A 22,459-nucleotide genomic window follows, 5' to 3' on the forward strand; every position below is an offset into this window, starting at 1 on the left:
CAACAGACTCATTACTTCTGTCTTGTTCTTCGGCGGTGGCAAATCTTGGATAGATTTGATCTTTGACGGGTCCAATTCAATACCTCGCCGACTGACGATGAATCCCAACAGCTTTCCAGATGGAACTCCAAATGCACATTTGGCCGGGTTGAGCTTAATATTGTACCTTTGAAGCCTTTGGAAAAACTTTCTTAAGTCTGCTACGTGGTTTTCCTGATGCTTGGATTTTATGATCACATCGTCCACGTACACCTCAATTTCTTTGTGGATCATGTCATGAAACACAGTGGTTATCGCTCTCATGTACGTTGCCCCAGCATTCTTCAAACCAAATGGCATTACCCGATAGAAATAAGTCCCCCACGGCGTAATGAATGCCGTATTTTCCACATCTTCTTCATCCATCAAAATCTGATGATACCCAGCATAGCAATCTACAAAAGATCCGATCTCACGTCTGGCACAATTGTCGATCAAGATATGGATGTTGGGTAAAGGAAAGTTGTCCTTTGGGCTTGCCCTGTTCAGATTGCGGTAATCGACACACACCCTGATCTTCCCATCTTTCTTTGGCACCGACACCACAATAGCCAACCAATCAGGATATCGAGTGACACGAATAATCTTTGCTTGCAGCTGCTTGGTTACTTCCTCTTTAATCTTCACACTCATATCCGTTTTGAACTTCCTCAACTTCTGTTTGAAGGGAGGGCATGTCGGGTCGGTAGGCAATTTATGAACTACTAAATCCGTGCTTAACCCCGGCATGTCATCATATGACCATGCAAAAACATCTTTGAACTCAATAAGTGTTTTGATCAATTCTTCCCTGATATTTGGTGCAATGTGGATGCTTATTTTAGTTTCTCTGATATCGACTGCATCCCTTAAATTGATGGCTTCTGTGTCATTTAAGTTGGGCCTGGATTTTTTTTCAAACTGGCTTAACTCTCTGTTTATCTCCTCGAAGGCTTCATCCTCATCATATTCCGATTCATTATCATAATGACCTCTTGTATAGTTAGTTCGGAATTAGATTGATCTTTTAGACTAGGTTGAAGATCCATTGTGCATGTCATGTCGTTAAAACCAGTATGAAAAGAACTGTTCAGAAAAAGAAAAGAAAGAAACAAAAATTAAAAATAAAAATAAAATAAGGAATGAAGAAGAAAATTTTCATTTTATTGAATTATGGGATAACAAGGTTTCACACTTTGTTGAGAAATAATAAAAATAAAAAGGAATCTGGATTACAACCCTGGAATAATCCAGAAAACAAGAAGGAAAATCAGAGCCAACTACCAGGACTGCCTCCAAGTAGGAAGAGGAGTAGCTGTCCAATTGTTGACATTGGCCTTAGGCCCCACAAACTGTATGTCTGCCTTATTGGAACTCTCTCCAGCTTCTATCATGTTGACATCTGCAAACATTCTTTCAAAGCCCTCATTCAAATCTCCATCTGGCCCGATCAAGGGTCCAAGAACTTCCGGGACTGGCAACTTTCTGCACCCTGCTTTGACAAATGATCTGGACAGGCGAGGGATTGGCTTAGGAAGGACCCAGACTCTTTTCTTCAACTTGCGGGCCCGCTTTACATCCGCTGCGGTAGGCTTGAATCCAAACCCAAAAGTATCCAGGTTCTTGGGCAAAGAAACTGGCTGGACCATTCTCTGCAGATCAATCCCCAGACCTTTTCCTTGTACAAACCCGCTGTTCAACATCTCTGAGGCTATCATGAAGGTTGCAGCTGTGATTCTGGGAAGTGGAAGGCCCCCACCTTCAGGAATTTTGTCTACTGAGACTGCGTCAAAAACCTGATAAACCCATGGGCCCTTGTCATCGTCGATTTCTATGAAGGGCACAATAGCATCATTGACGACATGTGTACCGTCATCCCCGTGTACCACAATCTCTTGTCTATCCCATTTAAATTTGACCATATGATGCAGTGTAGAAGGCACTACTTTGGCTGCGTAGATCCAGGGTCGTCCCAACAGAAGATTATACGACACCGCCACATCTATCACTTGAAATTCCATGGTGAACTCGACTGGACCAATAGTTAATTCCAGTACGATATCACCCACTATGTCAGTACCGCCCCCATCAAAACCTCGGACGCAGACGCTGTTCTTGTGGATCCTATCATCAGCAACCTTTAGTATGTTCAGAGTGGTCAAAGGACAGATATTGGCACTTGACCCATTATCAATTAGTACTCGAGTAACCACCGAGTCTTCGCATTTTATCGTCAAGTAGAGTGCCCTGTTGTGTTCTGTACCCTCTACCGGTAACTCATCGTCAGGGAATGTCACTCGGTTTACTTTGAAGATCTTGTGCACTATTTTCTCCAAATGGTTCACTGAGAGCTTGTCCGGGACATGGGCTTTGTTCAGAATCTTTATTAAGGCCTGACAATGATCGTTTGAATGGATCAATAAGGATAGCAACGAAATCTGGGCTGGGGTCTTCCTCAACTGCTCTATAATTGAGTAGTCCTGTGCCTTCATCTTCTTCAAAAACTCTTCTGCTTCTTCCTCCGTCACTGGCTTCTTTGTTGTTACAGGAGTGGTCCTTCTCAATTCTGCGGGAACAAAACACCTTCCCGAACGAGTTAACCCCTGAACCTCGCATACTTCTTCCACAACCTCCTTCCCCTTATGCATCACTGTCACTTGACTGTAGCTCCATGGCATAGTTTTCTCACTTGTTATCGGCAACTGCATGACTAGCCTGATAACAACTGGTTCTACGTGGACCCCCTTCACCACTAACACTGGTGTGCTTGATTCTCCCTGCAGCACTGTCCTGATTGACTCTGGCTTTTTCGCAGCAACAGACGAACCTTTCCCCACTACCACAAATGGCTTGTCATCTGCCTTTCCCAACTGGTCGATTTTTCGTTTGGACTGGCACGAATCATCATTACCGTTTGTGAGGGTGTTTTAAGTTTCCCTCCTTCGTGCACTAGTTCGATCATGTGGGTCTCATGGTGCACCGGTAACGGGTTTTCATTGATATTGGGTGCCTCTGGTGCCTGAAACTCCATCCTATTTGTGTCAATAAGATCTTGTATGGAAGTCTTCAACTTCCAACACTTCTCAGTATCATGCCCGGGAGCCCCCGAACAATATTCACAACTTACTGAGGGGTCCAGATTTTTGGGAAGGGGATTTGGCGATTTGGGTTCAATAGGACCTAATAGGCCTATCTACCTCAACTTGTGGAACAGAGTAGTATAGGTTTCTCCCAATGGAGTGAATGTTCTTGGCTTCTGCACCTTTCATTCCTAAAAGCTTGATTTCCACGGAAGCTTGGCCCTAAAGGATTCCTGTAGACCCTTGGTGGTGGATATGTGTTTTGTGGAGGTGGATATGTGTTTTGTGGGGGTGGATATGTATGTTGGGGAGCCTGCGCACGCCATTGCGGGCGAGCCGGAGGCTGGGTGTAAGTTTGGACGTGATGGACGGAGAAATGTGGCTATTGTGGTGGATAATAGGGTTGTGGAGGGTTGTATGGATTGTGTGGATAATTTGGGTAATGGGGTCTGGGTTGGTAGCGAGGGGAAGGACCTCTTGATTTGGACCAAGTACCTGCTTCGACTGTTGCGACCTCCTCTCTCTTCTTTTTTCCGAGAGCACCTCCCGTGCCGCTTTGGATAGCCTGAGTTGTGGACTTGATCACCGAATAACTCATTATCTTGTTGGACCTGAGTCCCTCTTCAACTATGCCGCCCATTTTTACTACTTCATTGAAAGATTTACCAACTAACGTCACCAGGTGACCAAAGTAAGTTGGCTCCAACATTTGTAAGAAGTAGTCCACCATTTCACCTTCCCTCATTGGCGAATTGGCTCTTGCCGCTTATTCTCTCCAACGGAATCCGAATTCCCTGAAGCTCTCTCCAGGCTTTTTCTCAAGTTTTAACAGTGTGAGACGGTCGAGGACGATCTCAAGGTTATACTGGAAATAACCTGCAAACGCTTGTGCTAGATCGTCCCAGGTATACCACCTGCTAGGATCCTGCCTTGTGTACCATTCTAATGCGGACCCGCTTAAACTTTGACCGAAATAAGCAATCAGCAACTCATCCTTTCCACCTGCCCCTCTCATCTTACTACAGAAACCTCGTAGATGCGCCATGGATCACCGTGTCCCTCATATAGATCAAACTTTGGCATCTTAAAACATGCCGGCAATTGAACATCGGGGAAGGGACATAGATCTTTATAGGACACACTGACTTGGCTGCCCAATCCATGCATATTCCTGAAGGATTGCTCCAGGCTTTTCACTTTACGAAGCACTTCGTCCTGCTCCGGATTCTTAGCTGGCCTCTCAGTTTTTGTCGGGAGCTGAAGGTGAGGGGTGTAAGTGTGTGGCTCGGGAGTTTTAAAGGTGAGTTCAGGAGGATAGTATTGATTGTCGTAAACCTGAAACATTGGTTCATCGGGTGATTTTTGCAATATGGCGGGTGTAGGTGCCACGAAAATAGGAACAACTGGTGGAGGAGGGTTTTTTTTGGGTGGTGAAGCTTGGGGATTATAGGAAGTTTCCCCTTGATAGTATTGGACAATGGGGAAGCTCGTTGATGGACCAGTGGAAGGGTATTCCGGAGTCCGAGCTGGTGAAAGGGTAGGAGTAGGGGGAAGTATTGGTGGTGTTTGTCCCTTAGCCCAAGCTAGGTGCATCCCAGCTATCTCTTGTCTCAACCTGTCAACTTCCTCCTTCATCATTTGCATCTCCGACTTTTCCTCCTCAACACTTTTGTCCGAACCAGACATACTTTCCGGAATGGGCCCTTTTGATCTTGTGTGGTAATGGTAATCTGCCAGAACGTTCTAACGAGCTAACTATTTTGAAATTTTTTTCTCTGATATAAACAACAAACTTGTTAGCGTTAGAGTTTAACACATATTGCAATTTCACATTGGGGAATGCAATGTTCCTAGGCAGTTAACCATTTCTAACATGTTTTTGCTTTGACTGCCTGCGTCATTCCGACTTATGTCCTTTCTTTATTCACTTTGCCTCTTCTTTTTATCTTTTAGTGGTGGTCGAATCTTATGTGGATTGCCTACGTATCATGTCCCTGCATAAATCAGACCGGGCGTAGTTCTGCCATAAGTAAAAATAAAGACACAATTTTGCATTTTATTACCAAAATATGCTATTACAAGCTACCCATTTGAAAAAAAAAACAAACGAAATACTGACTCCACACTATTAACATTGTTTGATATGCAAAGAGAACAGAAGGGTAGACAACAGACTCTTAAAAACAAACAAGTGCAGACTTGAACTAGGGATACATTAAAGCCTTAAATTTTGGTGCCCGTGAGGCATTGTCCGGCCTTTCCGCGGGCTTTGGGGCTAGGCCTCTTTGCAAGCTTTTTAATTCCTCCATGATCCGGTGGACATAACCCATGACGGAGGCAAAAAGGGTATCACGGGGCATTTCTTCACATGTTAGGCACTTCGTGGTAATGTAGCGCCCAATCTCATTGATCTTACCCCTGATTCTATCCCTTTCCATACACAACTGTTCTATTCATTGATTCTTTAGTCCCAATACTTGAGTGTTGTCAACGAGCTGATCTTGGAACCTCTCCATTTGTTCTTCCATTCGGGCTATTGAATCATAGCAGCGCTCCCTGTCCATCCTAGCATCTCGGGCTTGTTTAAAGACCCGATCTCTGAGAGTGGAATTTGTTTCTCTCAATATTGTAATGCTCCCTTCATAATCCCTTCTCACTTGCCATAGGTGCTTTTTCCGTGCTGCTGCACCTTTTGCCCATCGGGCCCGCATTCTTGCTATGCTAGCCTTGGATCTTTCCAAGTTTTTTCGGCTTTCAACGACCTGATTCCTTAACCCTGCTATCAGCCTTTTATCGGACCGGCTTCTCCGTTGGTTGTCGGCATCCATTTTCATTTTCCGGATTTGAGCTTTGAGGATCTCGCTTTCTCGGGCTAATTTGTTCTTTTCTCCTTCATCGGCAACAACCTGCACTTTGTTCTCAAATTTCAGATCCTCAATCTGTCGTTTCAGCTTGCCTATTTCGGCCCGGTATTCCCGTTCTTTGGCCAACCAGTCTCACGGTTCTTGCGACGCCTCAATGAACTCTTGAATGTGGGCTTTTTTGGCTAGTCGTTCTAGCTCATCTCTTACAACATCTCTCTTCCTGTACCAGGCAATATAAGTCGGTGAGACTTCACTTCGGGATAGGTCACACACTTGAGTGTTTACCGTTAAATATTGGCATCCATTCCATATAGAACGAACGGCTTCTTCATGAAATTGGCCGTTGATACCAACCTCGACTGCATAAATACTGAGATCTTCATCTGGGTGTACCACCTGGCACCTCCCTAACTGTCTCATCACCCGGTAAGGCGCATAAGGCTGAATGCCTCGGAGTCCCATTAAGAGGAAGTAAGGACCCGTGACGGGCACGTATACAATTTCTTCAACAGGAAGCCAACCCAATGTCCACCCTATTTGTGCTGCTGTGATGGTGCGAAGGCAAGATACCCAGTCTTCAGACCCTTCTGGCAATTTGAGCCCTAAAAACCTCATGTTATATCCTTCAATGCAACCTTCGTTTGTAGATCTATAGCTCATATACTGAGGATGATGACACAAGTGCTCGATCATCCACATTTGCAATAACAAGTTGCATCCTTCGAAAAAATCTGCCCCGACTTTACAGGCTGTGAGAGCTCGGTATATCTTGGCCACTATCATAGGGGACAACGTGCTTTTGTTGTTGGTAATTAGGACCTTGACGACTCCAGCCACCTTTAAATCAATATTTATGTCTTTCCGAGGAAACACCACAATGCCCAAGAATGCTACCATGAAGGCGAAATGAGAAGGGTGGACAATATTTCATCCCATTTTGTCTGATTCCCTCTACTGCAAACCCCGCTTTCCAGATCGTCGAACCCTCCTATATGCGCATACCTCTGGTATATGAACTGCAAAGTAGAAAAACCCCTATCCAATTCAGAGTATGAGACTCCCTTGCTTATCTTCAGCAGATCCATGAACTTGTGCGAATTGACGGCTCTTGGTGCAATCAGATATTTGTGCCTTAACCCCTCAGTAATGTCCATATATCCTACTACCTCTTCTAAGGTTGGGCCGGGTCCCAAAATGTAATCAAGGCCTTTATGACGTCATATCTGGGTCTGACGCTCAACAAACTGGTGAGACCTCCCAGATGTAGTTTGATCTTATCTCGCTCTGACTTTTCCAAATCCTCCCACCACAAGCGCAACTCCAAAGGGATCTTGTCCTAACTGTTACCGGCAAACTTGGACCCGGGCTCATTCTGTATATTTGTTTGGGGTGATTAACACTCATTGGACTCAAAGAAAGAATAAACTAAAATTGACACACAATAAAATAAAACTCCGGTCTTGTCAATACAGCCTTTCAGCACTTCGAAGAAGATTTAAAGGCTGTGTTTTACCAACCGGACAAAACATTGAAAATGACCAAAAGTGGCTATTTTCGCAAAAATAGCCTTCCGGCGTCCTTTTAGGGACATTCGACTATTTTTACAAGAATGAAATCTCCCGACTTATTTACGACGAAAGACTAAAATTTTTGACATTTGTGGCTATTTTGCAAAAGGGGAGGTTGGACCCGATGAGGGTTGCCTACGTATCTCACATCCTGTGAGAATCAAACCGGCGTAGTTCGGGCCACGACAATAAACTAATTCTGATAACAAGACTTGTTTAAACTAATTACACTAAAAAAACATTTTTTTTCACAAAATTTTGGCAGAGTTCGCCAGTAACTTAGAATTATCTCTCTACACAGCTATTTTTTTTTTCTTTTTTTTTTCAATATTTCAGTATTTTCAGAAGCCGGTCAGCATGCAAGTCTAAGGCAAATAAATGCATAAAACACACAGGATGCAGCAGGATGATCTTTTCATTTCAGGCTGCTTGTCCTAGACGGACCCAACCCCTGTGTTGAGTCCCCTAAGTCAAATGCACATGATGCAAATAAGCGTTCCTACTAGGGATCCAGCATGAGGTTTTGTTATACTAGGTTTATCCTGGGTGTTTATTCTAGACCTGGCTTACCCGAGCGGACAACTCGAGCCGAGGATGGGAACTGTGTGCCGGTAAACAAAAGATCATCCGGTTTTGCAACTCCTCCGAATCCTCGTTCTATTTTGGGAAAGGACACTAACAGAAAGAAGTCACGACCAGCGTGCACTCCTCAAGAGAGAGAAGAGAGAGATTTTCATAGCAGTTTAAATATACAGTTCAGATAATATCAAAGCGGTAAAAGCAACATTTAGCACATTAAGCCCAAACATGTAATAAAATCAGATAATAAACAAAGCCAGATACAACAATTATTATAAGCTCAAATTCTAAACCCTGAACCAGAAATTCTGGGTTCGGGTCCCCAGCAGAGTCGCCAGAGCTGTCACACCTCCTTTTTCGCCTTCCAATTAAAGGACAATCGAAACGGGATTTAGTTATTTATTTCAGAGTTGCCACTTGGGAGATTTATGGTGTCCCAAGTCACCGGTTGAATCCCGAATCGAGGAAAATATTGACTCTGTTTAACATTCTGCGCACCAGAAATTCGGATAAGGAATTCTGTTAACCCGGGAGAAGGTGTTAGGCATTCCCGAGTTCCGTCGTTCTAGCACGATCGCTCAACTGTCATATTCGGCTTATTTATCTGATTTTTAATACATGTTGAATCTATGTGCAAATTTTAACTGTGTACCACTTTTATTATTATTACTTTTACCGAGAATTGCAACATCATGAAAATACATCTCGAACCACGTCGCATCAATGCACCCGTGGTTGTTGACACATTTTAACTCTGTTGAGATTTGGATTTGGGTCGCATAAATGTGCACCCGAGTTTAAGAAGATAACATTGTTAAATACGCGCCTAAAGCGACTAGCGTATCATTATTTTGGGTAGGGCCGTAAAATTTTGCTAAACGATCCATCCCGAAGTCTAAGTAATTTTACAAACACGTATAGAGGGCCCCACAGCTTACGATTTTTTTTTTATTTTTTTTTGCGAAGCATGCCTCATTTATTTTAAGGATATCCTAAAGTGACTACATTTCTATTAAATTCGTCTCTAAAATAAAAGAGAAAAATCCTAATTAAATACATGCTTAAAAAAACGTAACATATTAATTGCTAGATTAAGACAAATGTTTAACGGAAAAGAAGATTACTAAAATTGAAATTATAAATAAAATACGGAATCGACAAATAATATATTCAAAAGAAACTAATTAGCCTATAATTAGATTAAACTCGCATTATTAGACGAATTGAGTCATTGCGACTAAATGCTTTTCAACTACTTGAAACTAAACCCACCTTAATTACTGATGCTTACGAAAGTTTGTTGAAGCTAGCTCGTTAACTTGAATAACCTATTGGATTAAGGTTCTTATCCTTTCGACATTGAATCGCGCTTCAAATATGTCAAGCCTACGGATTCTATAAAATTAATGGCCTTTTTATTTCTGCCTAAAACTGGCAGAACTAAACCTATTCAACACTTACCTCTTCAAACCAAACAAGCCCCCTTTTAAACAAACAAGCTGCCTGAACCAAACCTTAATATCTAATTCACAAAATTAGCCCAAATTCGTGCCTTAACTAGGTTTATCTACATGTTCACGATTAACCTATTATTTCAGACTGATGCCGGCTCCAATTAGGATTACCTAAACTTGTTCTATTCCAACAACTTGATATATTTATTTAAAACAAAACAAAACCCCAACTATCATACATTGAAACTAAGGAAAATTGTAGAAAAAAAAACAGTTCAGTCAAATATAAATCCTATAGTCCACCTTCTTTATTGAATTACAAAGATAGACTATAAAACTACCTATTATTTGACTATTAAGTTATCAGTACAACTTAAATACTCGACTTTTCGAGCATTGCCTTTCATTTTTTTTCAATAGCTACATGACATTGTGATTCGAGAATGTACCTGGTAATAGAACAAGAGAAGAAGAGGAAGATCAGCAGGACAGCAGTAAACAACACAACAACAGCAACAATAACCAACATGCAGCTAGCAGTCCCGAAAACCAATGGAGAAAAACCCAGAAAAAGCAGTGAAACAGCACCAATACAAAACAATGCAACCCGGGAAATAACAGCTTAAGAAAACCACTTAAAACTTTAGTGAAAACCCCAGAAATATTTAGCAATTAGGTCAGAACCAGAATGTATTCAGAAATGCAGAAGATGCAAGGAGACAGTCCTGATTTTTCAACCCTCAAAACAGAATCACTATCAAACAAACTCTCAGTTTTCTTCAACACTCAAAACTCAGCCCCACAGTTAAAGCTGAAGTTTTTTTCTTCAAAATGGGATCAAATTTTCAGAAAAATCCCCCTCTTTCAGTCCTCAATCTGCCCTCTTATACAGCCATCTCCCCTTTCAAACTTAGTGCCCGACCCCTTTTCCTTATTCAAATTAGAATTTTTCCACTAACAATCTGGTTTTTTCACTTTAAATTCCACTAAGGAAGCTTTTCCTTAATTTCAGCCCCCATTCCCTTTTGTTCCCCATTAGTGTATTAATTAATACCCCACTAACAAAGCACTAATATTAAATTATAATCCTAACTATTTCATTCCTAAATCGATCCTGAAAACCCCTGAATATTACTGCCTCCTAATACAACTATTCAACTGTATTAAAATCTTAATTCTGAAATCTGTTTAACTAACAATTAACCAAAACTGATTTGATTAACAGCTATAACCAATTCAGCTAGTACTTTACGGTGGAAAATACATCAAATATAAAGGTTCCAGTGATTCAGAACAATGCTCATAATCAAAACAGAATCTGAATTAATCGGATAACTAACAATTTGAAAACTATAAACAACAGAATGCCGAATGATTCAAACTATACGAACGACCTAATTAACGAAGCTTAATTAACCGATTATATATTACAATTGACACTAAACAAATCATCAACAAAGCAATAGGCAATCAGTGTTGTTGACAGAATCATAGACTAACAGGAAACTAATTAATCGACGCAACTTATTAATCGATTACACAATTTATAACACATAATGATTACAGCAAACATAAACAAATGACAGAATTGGACCAAATAAAAAGGTCCACTGAAGATGAACTGAATCAATTGACAAAAAGAATTTTAAAAAAATAAAACTAAACTAACAAATAAACAGATACATAGATAAAAAAACATGAACACGGACAAAGGAAAAAAGAAAAATACCTCAGAATACCAGAACTATACGGACACAAGCTCGAAACTCGGACTCAGACACTTTGAGGTCGAACAGACCTTAGTCGAAGTGTTCTCAACTGAGAACACTTCGATTAAGGTCGATTAGACCCCAAATCCTCACTTAATTTGGACGGATTCCATGATTTGGAATTTCTAGGGTTCCTGATTTTCGATTTAAGGTTTGAACATTTCTAGATAGATTTGAACGGAACCAAAGTCATTTATGGTATGAGGAAGGTCTGGGGGTTGCCTGGTATGAATTTGGGGTTGGTTGGTGTAGGTTTCCGTTTGGCTCGAATCTTCAAATGAAGATTCGAGAAGATGGGGAAGATTCGAACCAAATGAGTAACATATTTGGAATGGGGGTGGTCAGATGATCTTATGGTGTTAAGGTGGTGGCTGGCGATGTTGTTGCCGGCGGGTTTCAAACGGAAGGATTTTAGGGCGGCTAGGGTTTTGGGGTCCATCTCTGAGAGAGACGATGAACAGGGCAAAAGAGGGGGGGGGGTTTGGTTTGGGGCGTGGGGTGAGAATTTGGGGCTTATATACAAAGGGGAGGGATGGATCCTGGCCATTGGATCAGGTGAGATTGATGGCCAGGATCTCTTCACTTAAGGGAACGGTGCCATTTTGTTTAAACATGGGGGTTTGGGTCGGTCTCAGACGGGAGTGGGTCGGGTCATGAGGGAAGGCCTGAGAGCTATTAGATCAAAAGCAATGAACGGTCCCGATTAAATACAATCACACGACATCGTTTGGTTTAATGAAAGAACTGAACTGGACCGTTAGATCTATTTGATCAACGGTTCAGATGGAAAATGCCAATACGGCGTCGTTTGGTTGTCTTTTAAGATTAACTGGACGGGCACCATCAAAATGACATAGCTCTTGCCCTATACTACGTCGTTTGATGGTTTTTTGGGTTGACAGACCTGGGCCGGGTGGGCGTGTGACTTTTGGGCCTGAACTCTCTTTTTTTTAAAATTGGCCCAGTCCGAATTTACTTCATTTTTTTGAGCTCTTTTCCTTTTCCTTCTTTGATTTAATTTAAAAACAATTCTTAATTAAATTGTAAAATCAAAAATAAAACTACACAAATATTAATTAACACTTACAACAATTAACACACAAATTAAAATCTTAAAATAAAATCACACAATGACAACAAATAGAATAAAACGCATATTTTTTGTGATCTTCTTTTTCAGAGCCAAATGACGGTTTAATTAATTCCTAAATGCATAATTAAATCCTAAATATGCATACAACATGTATTTTTTCTTTTGTATTTTTCAATTAACTACAACAAGGTAAACATTTGCAGACAAAACACAAATAATTGTCCAAAATGCTACGCAAATCCTAAAAATTGTACACCAAGAGAATTTTGTTTTATTTTTGATTTCTTTTGGAGTAGTTTTCATGAAGCAAAAATCACGTGCTCACACTGACCATGCTGCTCTCAGGTACCTAATTGAGAAGAAGGAGTCAAAGTCGCACCTAATTCGATGGTACTACTACTGAAAGAGTTTGACTTGGAGATCTATCACCGAAAGGGAATAGAAAACCAAGTTGCTGATCATTTGTCTAGACTTGAAGGAGCTGAAAAGAAGGTTGAGGTAGAAGAGATCATGGAGACTTTCCCAGATGAACAACTTTTAGCCACGAGTCTTGAGGTAACGCCATGGTAAGCAGATATTGCAAATTACCTGGCAAGCAGTATTGTTTCCTTATGCCTTGTCCTTTGTGCAAAAGAAAAAGTTCATTTGTGATTGTCGCATGTATTTATGGGATGGACCATAATTGTTTAGGATTTGTATTGATAACATGATCCAGAGATGCATTCCCGAGACAGACTAACCTTCTGTTTTGCAGGCATGTCATGCTTCCCCGTATGGAGGTCATTTTGGAGGAGTAAGGACAACTGATAAAGTTTTAGAGTTGAGTTTTTATTGGCCGACGTTTTTTAAAGATGCACACTTCTAGGTGAAAAGCTGTGATGAGTGCCGACGGACGGGGAATATTTCCCGCCGACATGAGATGCCCATGAACCCAATTCAAGAAGTGGAAGTATTTGATGTATGGGAAATTGATTTTATGGGACCATTTGTTAGTTCATATAGTAACAATTACATACTGGTAGCTGTGGACTATGTCTCGAAATGAGTAGAAGCCGTGGCACTTACAACAAATGATGCGAAAGGAGTTATTGGTTTCCTTAGAAAAAATATCTTCACCCGATTTGGTACTCTAAGAGCGATCATCGGTGATGGATACAACCAAGCCTTTGCAAAGTTGTTGGAAAAATATGGAGTTCGCCATAAGGTTGCCATTCCATATTACTCACAAACAAGTGGGCATGGGGAGGTGTCAAACAGAGAAATCAAGAGTATTTTTTACCAAAACTATAAATTCTACTCGGACTGATTGCGCGAAAAAATTGGATGATGTGTTATGGGCTTACTGCACTGCTTTCAAAAATCCGATTGGTATGTCACCATACAAATTGGTGTTTGTAAAGGCATGTCACTTACCAGAGGAGTTAGAGCATAGAGACTTCTGGGCGCTACGACAATTAAATCTGGACTTGGAGGCTGCTGGAACGAGCAGAGTCACAGAACTGCATGAACTTTATGAGTTCCGTTACCATGGTTTTGAAAGTACAAGGTTATATGAGGAAAGAACGAAGCTGGTGCATGACAAAAACATTCTAGAGCAAAATTTTAAACCTGGAGATGCGGTATTATTATACAATTCGAGATTGAAATTGTTTCCGGGAAAGTTGAAGTCAAGATGGTCAGGACCATTCCATGTGCAAGAGATGCATCCCACCGGAGCCATAGAAATTGCTTCAGAAGATGGTTCTCGCAAGTTTAGAGTCAATGGGCAAAGATTGAAACATTACTTGGGCATGAATTGGGGAAAAACTAGTATCGGTGATTCATTTGCAAGAGCCAAAAATGTTGAGTGAACAGTAAATTTCGATTGTTTACATTGTGCTGTGATGTTAAATCAGGTGCTTCATGGGAGGTAAACCATTGTGATGTTGTATTCATCATGCCGTGACATTAACTAAGGCGCTCGTTGGGAGCCAACCCAATTCTAGCTATAATTGGTGTTTTGTTTTGTTTTTTGTTATGCACTAACACGTTTTTAGCTACATCTTGGCGCTTGAACAGGTAAAGGAGCATGATGCTTAATGCACAATGAACTAGCCTTCAACCTAGAATTAGGCCACGCATCGCCAGGTCTTCAGTGTGCTAAACAGCTCGCCGAGCGAGGGTTAACGCGAGGTAAACCTTGCGGCACAGGTTGCGTCGCCAGGAAATTTTCTCGCTGTGGAGCTCGCCCAGCAAGGGTTATAGCGAGGCGTGTCTCGTGAGAGCCCTTGTGTCGTCTGTCTCTCAACTCGCGTTTGAGCTCGCCTCTCTAGGTATTTGGCTCGCTAAGGAGCTCATGTCTCCAGGTACGAACATGCCTCCTAAGAAGGATATCGGTAAAGTCAAGGGCAAAGCCACTGCTCCGTCCAAAGCCAAGTCTTCCTCCGCACCTCCACCAAAAAAGAGAAAAGGAGGGGAAGCCACTGATAACTAGGGATTTTAGTCTATTTTATGCTCCTTTTTGCTTGAGTTTTGGACTAAAATGTGTACAAGTATTCCCAAAAGCTAACTTGTTGTGCTTGTTTGTAGTGTTTGGTCAAAAAGAGACAAGGATGTCATAACCAGCTCAAAAAAGGAGTGAAACCTACACAAGTTCAAAACCAAGTCAAAGCAGCGCTACAACGGAAAATTCACCACGGATGCAGAAGACCCACCGCGACTGCGGTCCTTTTATTTCGGTTCGCGGTGGCAAGGTTCAGAGAGATAATTTTTTGGGATTGAAAGCTACCGCGATCCACGATGATTTTATGCGACCGCGGTACCCCTACCGCGACAGCGGTCCTTTGACCACAGTCTGCGGAGAAGAGATTCAGAGAGCCAAAGATTGAAGCTAAAACTTGAAGACCGCAGTTCGCGGTTGATTTTACACGACCGCGGTAGCCTCACCGCTGCATCGATCCATTTTCCGCTGTCAGTGGTACCTCCTTCAGAGGCATTTTGTCCAAAAAATTTGGTTGTGTATAAATATTACTTTTTCAGATTTTTAGGTCATCTTACGTTAGTTGAGCACGTGAAACACCGTTTTTGTCTATTTTGAGAAATTTTATAGCTTACTTAGCAATTAATCTTTGTCTCTTATCGTGTAATTACAATTTATGGATTATTATTCATCTCATCATTTCTTCTTCAATTATGAGTAGCTAAACTCATTATCTAGGGTTGTGGCTCAACCCTAGTGTGGGTATTTAATGAGTCTTTTATTTTAGGGCTTATATATTTATGGGTGATTGTTATTTGGCCTGATTTATACTTTTTATGTTGAATTAGTGGTTGAAAATACTAATTTGTGCCTTTTTGACTTAGGCTCTTCTTGAGAAAGAGAGACTAAGTCTAGGAATTTCAGGCCAACAAGGAATTGGGGTGTATTTAAGAGTTTGATAGCCCCAATTAAAGGATTAAACCTAGATATAGTAATACCCGACTTGAGCCAACATTGCTTGCACAAATTGAACACCCAATTGGGCTTGAGAAAGCTAATTAGGGCAAAGTCACTCTTACTACCGAGAGGTGTAGAGTGAGTAGCTTCGTGCATTGGCTATATCACGATCCCAATTATAGCATTATTGCCCTAAGTTCTAGATCTCGTTATATACTCACCCAGGAATAAGTCACTTCCCTAGTGCCTCTTTACCTATTTAGAAAACCCTACAAAAATATCTACGTAGCTTAATTTCGCATATCACTAGTATAAAATTAGAAGTAACAAATAAATAAGAGTGATTGGAAGTGTAATCAAGAGCACTACATACTGCTAGATTAGATAGGAATCCAACTCCAAACATTGTATTAGCTCCCTGTGGATTCGATCCTGACCTTCTCAGGTAAAAGCTGCATCGACCGCTCTTGCCACTCTGTAGTGGTGTAGGGTTGGAACCGATCACTTTTTGGTGATGTTGCCGGGGAACTAACAATTTTGGCTATCTATCTAAATAGTTTTGTGTATTGTTTTTATTTCCTTCTGTGATACTAATTTGTGTGTGTCGCCAATTCAGGTACAAAATGGCGAACAATAACAATGACCCTCTTGGAAATGCTATTCCGGGGGAGGAGGTAGATGACAATATTGATGATGAGGTACCTATAGTCCCTCAAGCTCAAAGGAGAGGCCGCTAGGCCAATGATAATATTCCAGACCCTCCCCTGCCACCTCCAAGAGCGGCTCCTCGGGTGTTTCCAAACGAAGGAGATGCTAGTGCAATTGTCCCACCCCGGATCTGGGCGGGCAATTTCCAAATTACAAATATGATGTTGATTTGTTGGAGAAACGAGGGTATTTCACCGGTGCTCCCCATCAGAATGCTTATAAATATCTTAAAGGTTTTGTGGATACCTGTTGGGGTAGCAAGCAAACAAATGTATCAGAGGATGCACTTCAGTTGAGATTGTTCCCTTTCTCACTTAGAGGGAAAGCTTTGGACTGGCTTGAAAGGCTTCCCAACCATTCCATCACTATGTGGGATGAGTTGGCAGACAAGTTTATAGCCAAGTTTTTCTCACCGGGGCATATGGCGACTTTGAGAGATGAGATTTTGGCCTTCAAACAGGAACCTAATGAACCACTTCACGAGATCTGGGAGAGATATTGGACAATGGTGAAAGAATGTCTGAACAATGATATGACCGAAGCAATGATTCAGCAGACATTCTACCGTGGCATTAACACGACCAATCAGTGTGTAGTGAACCAACTAGCAGGGGGAAATTTTATGAACACACCTTACGATCAAGCATGTGAGATATTAGATAAGATGGCAGATACTTCCTCAGCTTGGCAAAGTCGAGCTAATGTGCCACAAGGTGACCCCACTATCATCTACTTGCACAAAGAGCTCCATGATCATGCTCAGTCAATAGCAGAGTTAACTACCACAATGAACCAGTTGGCAAAAGCTCAATTGCAACAAGTTCAAGCTCCTAGACAAGTAAATGCTATGGAAGGTGTCAATATGTTGGTCAAGAGGCGACAAAGAGGTCAACAAGGTCAAGGTAGTCCGGATCAATATGACCAAGGTAGTGGTGGTTTCAATCAAGATGAGGGCTATGATGAGTAAAATGAAGAAGTGCAGTATGTGAACAACTACCAAGGACAAAGGGGCAATGATCCTTACCAATAACAATAATGGAGATCCCAAGGAAATTGGGCGAATCAAAACCAACAAGGCAATAGCAACTGGGGGAACAACAATCAAAATTGGGGCAACCAAAACAATTAGGGCAACTGGAGCGGCAATAACAACAATTGGGGAGGAAACAACAACCAAGGGGTTTGGAACAATGGCAATCAAGGGAATCAGGCGCACGTTTTCCAAAGGCCTCCGATGTATCAATAACCAAACAACCCACCTCCATTTCCATCCCAAGGTCCTAGCTCATCAAACAATGAGATGGGAAGGATCGAGATGATGTTTGAACAAATGATGGAGAAGAACGCCGACTCTGATGCCCAGTTGGCATCCCACAATACTCCAATCCGAAATTTGGAGGTTCAACTTGGCCAGATTTCACAGTCTTTGCATACTCGCCCTAAGGGGGCTCTACCTAGTGATAAGGTAGTAAACCCGAAGTGTAGGAACAACACCGGGCATGCAATGACAATGATTACTAGAAGTGGTCGAGGTGGTGGTGTGAATACCTCCAAGTAAAAGGAAATTATGAGTAATGAGATTCAAGTGCAAGATGATGAGGTTCCTTTAGTTGATGAGCAAGTGAGAGAAGAGAATGTGAATGCGGAAGTGAGGATTGATGTACATGATAATGAGGTGGAGACCCAATATGACGTGAACTCGTCTAGGGAACACGTAATAGCCATACCAGAAATGGTAGTGCCCAAGGCTAAGGCTCCCTTGCCAAGGCTTCCTCCACTTTACCCTCAAAGGCTTGTGAAGAAAAAGAATGAGAACCAATTTAGAAAGTTTATTGACACGATGAAGAGCTTATCAATCAATGTTCTTTTGGTGGAAGCTCTTGAGCAAATGCCAGGTTACACTAAGTTCATGAAAGACTTGGTGACTAAAATGATATCCATGGACTGTGAGACCATCAAAATGACTCACAAGTAAGTGCAATTGTGCACTCGATGGATCCAAAGCTTGAAAATCCCGGCGCTTTCACCATCCCGTGTACCATTGGGAGCACGAATTTTGCAAAGGTATTGTGCGATTTGGGTGCAAGTATCAATTTGATGCCTTACTCCGTATTCAAAACTTTGGGTATTGAGCAACGGAAGGCTACTTCAATGAGGTTGCAAATGGCGGATGGTATTATGAAGAGGTCGTTTGGTATTATAGATGATGCTCTTGTTCGGGTGGACAAGTTCATTTTGCCCGCTGACTTTGTGATCTTGGACTGTGAGGTTTATTATGAGGTTCCGATCATATTGGGAAGACCTTTCCTTGCAACTAGGAAGGCCTTGGTTGATGAGGAAGCAGGGGAGCTCACTTTTCGGGTGGGTGATGAAAAAGTGGTCTTTCATGTGTGCAATTCAATAAAGCAGCCCAACAGTACTGAAGTGTGCTATTTCGTGGATCTTGTCACGGAAGTGATAGTTGATGATACTAGTGCAGTGATTAATATGGAGGACCCTTTAGAAGCGGTATTGTTGAACCTTGATGTCAATGAGGATGAAGGACGGGTAGAGTGTGTCAATGCGTTGCATGGAATGAGCTCTTACTCTTATAAGCCTTGAAAGCTCTCTTTGGATCTTGAGAATAGAAAAACTCCAACAACAAAGCCCTCAATCGAGGAACCTCCCGTGTTGGAGTTGAATCCTTTGCCTCCATACCTCAGGTATAAATTCTTAGGCCCTAGTTCAACTTTGCCAGTTATTCTTTCCTCCTGCCTTACTAACATGCAAGTAGATGCCACATTGGCGGTGCTCCAAAAATGGAAGAAGGCAATTGGATGGACTCTAGCTGATATTCGGGGGATAAGCCCTACCTTTTGTATGCGCAAGATTATTCTTGAGGAAGATGTCAAGCCCTCCGTGGAACATCAGAGGAGGTTGAATGAGGCAATGCAAGAGGTTGTCAAAAAGGAGGTGATCAAGTGGTTAGATGCAGGGGTTATGTACCCCATCCCGGATAGTTTTTGGACTTTGCCAGTGCAATGTATGCCGAACAAGGGTGGTATGACTGTGGTTACCAATGCACAAAATGAGTGATTCCCACCAGGACTATCACCGGATGGAGGGTGTGCATGTACTACCACAAGCTGAATAAAGTGACCCGCAAGGATCACTTTCCATTGCCTTTTCTTGACCAGATGCTAGATAGACTTGTTGGGCGTGCCTTCTACTGTTTCTTGGATGGGTACTCTGGGTATAACCAGATTTTTATTGCTCCGGAAGATCAGGAGAAAACCACTTTCACGTGTCTGTATGGTACCTTCGCCTTTTCTAGAATGCTATTTGGGTTGTGTAATGCACTGGCTATATTCTAACGGTGTTTGATGGCCATATTTACTGACATGGTGGAGGACATTTTGGAGGTGTTCATGGACGACTTCAGTGTTGTGGGGCACTCATTTGATGAATGTTTGAAAAATCTTGACAAGGTGTTGGCCCGGTGTGAAGAGACCAATCTTGTGCTTAACTGGGAAAAATGCCACTTTATGGTCGAGGAGGGCATTGTCCTCGGCCATAAGATCTCGAAGCACAGAATAGATGTGGACAAGGCTAAAATTGAAGTGATCTCAAGACTTCCTCCTCCTACTTCAGTCAATGGGGTTAGGAGTTTTCTTGGGCATGCGGGATTCTACCGAAGATTCATCAAAGACTTTTCTAAGGTAGTGAATCCCTTGTGCAAGTTATTGGAAAAGGATGCCAAGTTCATGTTCAATGAGGAATATATGAAAGCTTTTGAACTCCTGAAGTACAAATTGACAACCACTCCCATTATTACCGCACCTAATTGGAGCTTACCTTTTGAGCTCATGTGTGACGCAAGCGATGTTGCGGTAGGAGCGGTCTTGGGTCAAAGAGTAATAAGATGTTTCACCCAGTATATTATGCAAACAAAATAATGAATGATGCTCAAGTGAATTATAGGGTGACGAAAAAGAGGTGTTGGCACTTATGTTCGCAATGGAGAAGTTTAGGCCTTATGTCATGGGTGCCAAGGTGATAGTTCATACCGACCATGCAACACTCCGCTACTTGATAATGAAGAATGATTACAAAGCTAGGTTGATGAGATGGGTCTTATTACTTCAAGAGTTTGATCTGGAGATTGTGGACCTGAAAGGGTGTGAAAACCAAGTGGCGGACCACTTGTCCTGCTTGGAGGAGGAGGGGAGGCCCCATGATGGCCTCGAGATTAATGATTCATTTCCTAATGAGCAACTCCTCTTTGTGTCTGTGAATAGCATGTCTTGGTTTGCGGATGTTGCCAATTTCCTTGTAATCGGTATTGTTCCGTATGAGCTCTCTTCTAACCAAAGGAAGAAGCTTTGGATTACTATTGGGATGAACCATACTTGTTCAAAATCTATAATGATGGTGTGATTCGGAGAAGTGTTTCGGAGGAGGAGCAATTAAGTATTCTGGATGCTTGTCATTCCTCTCCCTATGGTGGTCATCATGGTGGGGGCAAGGACAACTTCAAAGGTGTTAAGTTGTGGTTTTTATTGGCCGACATTGTCCAAGGATGCAAGTGAACTTGTAAAGAAATGTGATGAGTGTCAAAGAGCAGGTGGAATTTCAAAGAAGTATGAGATGCCTCTCACCACCATTCTTGAGGTTAACATATTTGATGTGTGGGGCATTGATTTCATGGGTCCGTTTGTAAGTTCTTGTGGCAACACGTACATTCTGGTGGCCGTTGATTATGTTTCAAAGTGGGTTGAGGTCGTGGTTACTCAACAATGAGGCCCGGAGTATTGTGGCTTTTCTCAAGAAGAGTATCTTTACTCGGTTTGGCACTCCTAGAGCAATCATTAGTGATGGAGGTTCTTATTTTTGCAATAAGGCATTTGACACTTTGCTTGCAAAGTATGGTGTCAATCACAAGGTTTCTACCCATTACCATCCTCAAGCTAGTGGGCAAGTTGAGGTCTCCAACAGGGAGATCAAGAGTATATTGTCAAAGACGGTCAATGCAAATAGGACCGATTGGTCAAAGAAATTGGATGATGTTCTGTGGGCTTATAGAACTGCTTACAAGACTCTGATTGGTATGTCTTTGTACCGGTTGGTGTTTGGAAAAGCTTGCCATCTACCGGTTGAGTTAGAGCACAAGGCTATGTGGGTTTTGAGAAAGTTAAATCTTGAATGGGATGTGGCAGCAAATTTTCGGGTGGAGCAGCTTAATGAGCTTGATGAGTTCCGGTTTCATGCCTACTCCAGTTCGTCCTTATATAAGGACAATATAAAGTACCTTCATGACAAGTATGCTCATGGAAAAGAGTTCAAAGTGGGTGATTTGTTTCTCTTGTTCAATTCTCAGTTACGACTGTTTCCAGGAAAGCTTAAATCAAAATGGAGTGGACCTTTTGAGGTGCTGCTTGTGACTCCATTTGGTATCCTTGATTTAAAAAACAAAAATGGTGAGATCTTCAGAGTTAATGGACACAGAGTCAAGCACTATCTTGGCAAGTTTGATGACAGCCACGTAGTGGCAATGATCCATCTCAAGTGATTGATGATAACCTGCGTCATGCCGCGACATTAAATCAGGCGCTTCTTGGGAGGCAACCCATGTGCTTTTCTTCTTATTTTTCTTTGATTTTCTTCTTAGTGTATGATTTATTTTTGGACTAAATGGCTGTGAGATGTGTATAGGGATGTTGGATACAGTGTAGGACTAATCTGAAAAAAATTGGCACTCTCTGAAGTTTAGACCGCTGCCACGCTCTATTTTTTGCGGTCGTGATGGCCCTACTGCGGAGGCGGAAATTGATCGCCGTCAGCGGTACTAAAAGGTCCAAAATGGAGGTTCTTTGAAGTTTTAACCACTGTCGCGGTGCATTTTTCACGATCAATGGTGGCTTACCGCTGTCGC

General features: G+C 42.0%; 2 protein-coding genes across 2 annotated transcripts; both read left to right on the forward strand.

Annotated features, from left to right (window-relative positions):
* Positions 1–13,663: 13,663 nt before the first annotated feature.
* Positions 13,664–14,275, forward strand: LOC104230085 (uncharacterized). Its single transcript, XM_009782821.2, has one exon. It carries the CDS (start codon positions 13,664–13,666, stop codon positions 14,273–14,275), a length of 612 nt encoding a protein of 203 aa, XP_009781123.2.
* Positions 14,276–18,540: 4,265 nt separating this feature from the next.
* On the forward strand, positions 18,541–19,149 carry LOC138890326 (uncharacterized). The gene has a single exon (XM_070173703.1). The coding sequence runs from the start codon at positions 18,541–18,543 to the stop codon at positions 19,147–19,149; it is 609 nt and encodes a 202-aa protein (XP_070029804.1).
* The last annotated feature ends 3,310 nt before the right edge of the window (positions 19,150–22,459 follow it).

This window comes from Nicotiana sylvestris, chromosome 4, assembly GCF_000393655.2.
Source record: "Nicotiana sylvestris chromosome 4, ASM39365v2, whole genome shotgun sequence".
Classification (NCBI taxonomy): domain Eukaryota; kingdom Viridiplantae; phylum Streptophyta; class Magnoliopsida; order Solanales; family Solanaceae; genus Nicotiana; species Nicotiana sylvestris.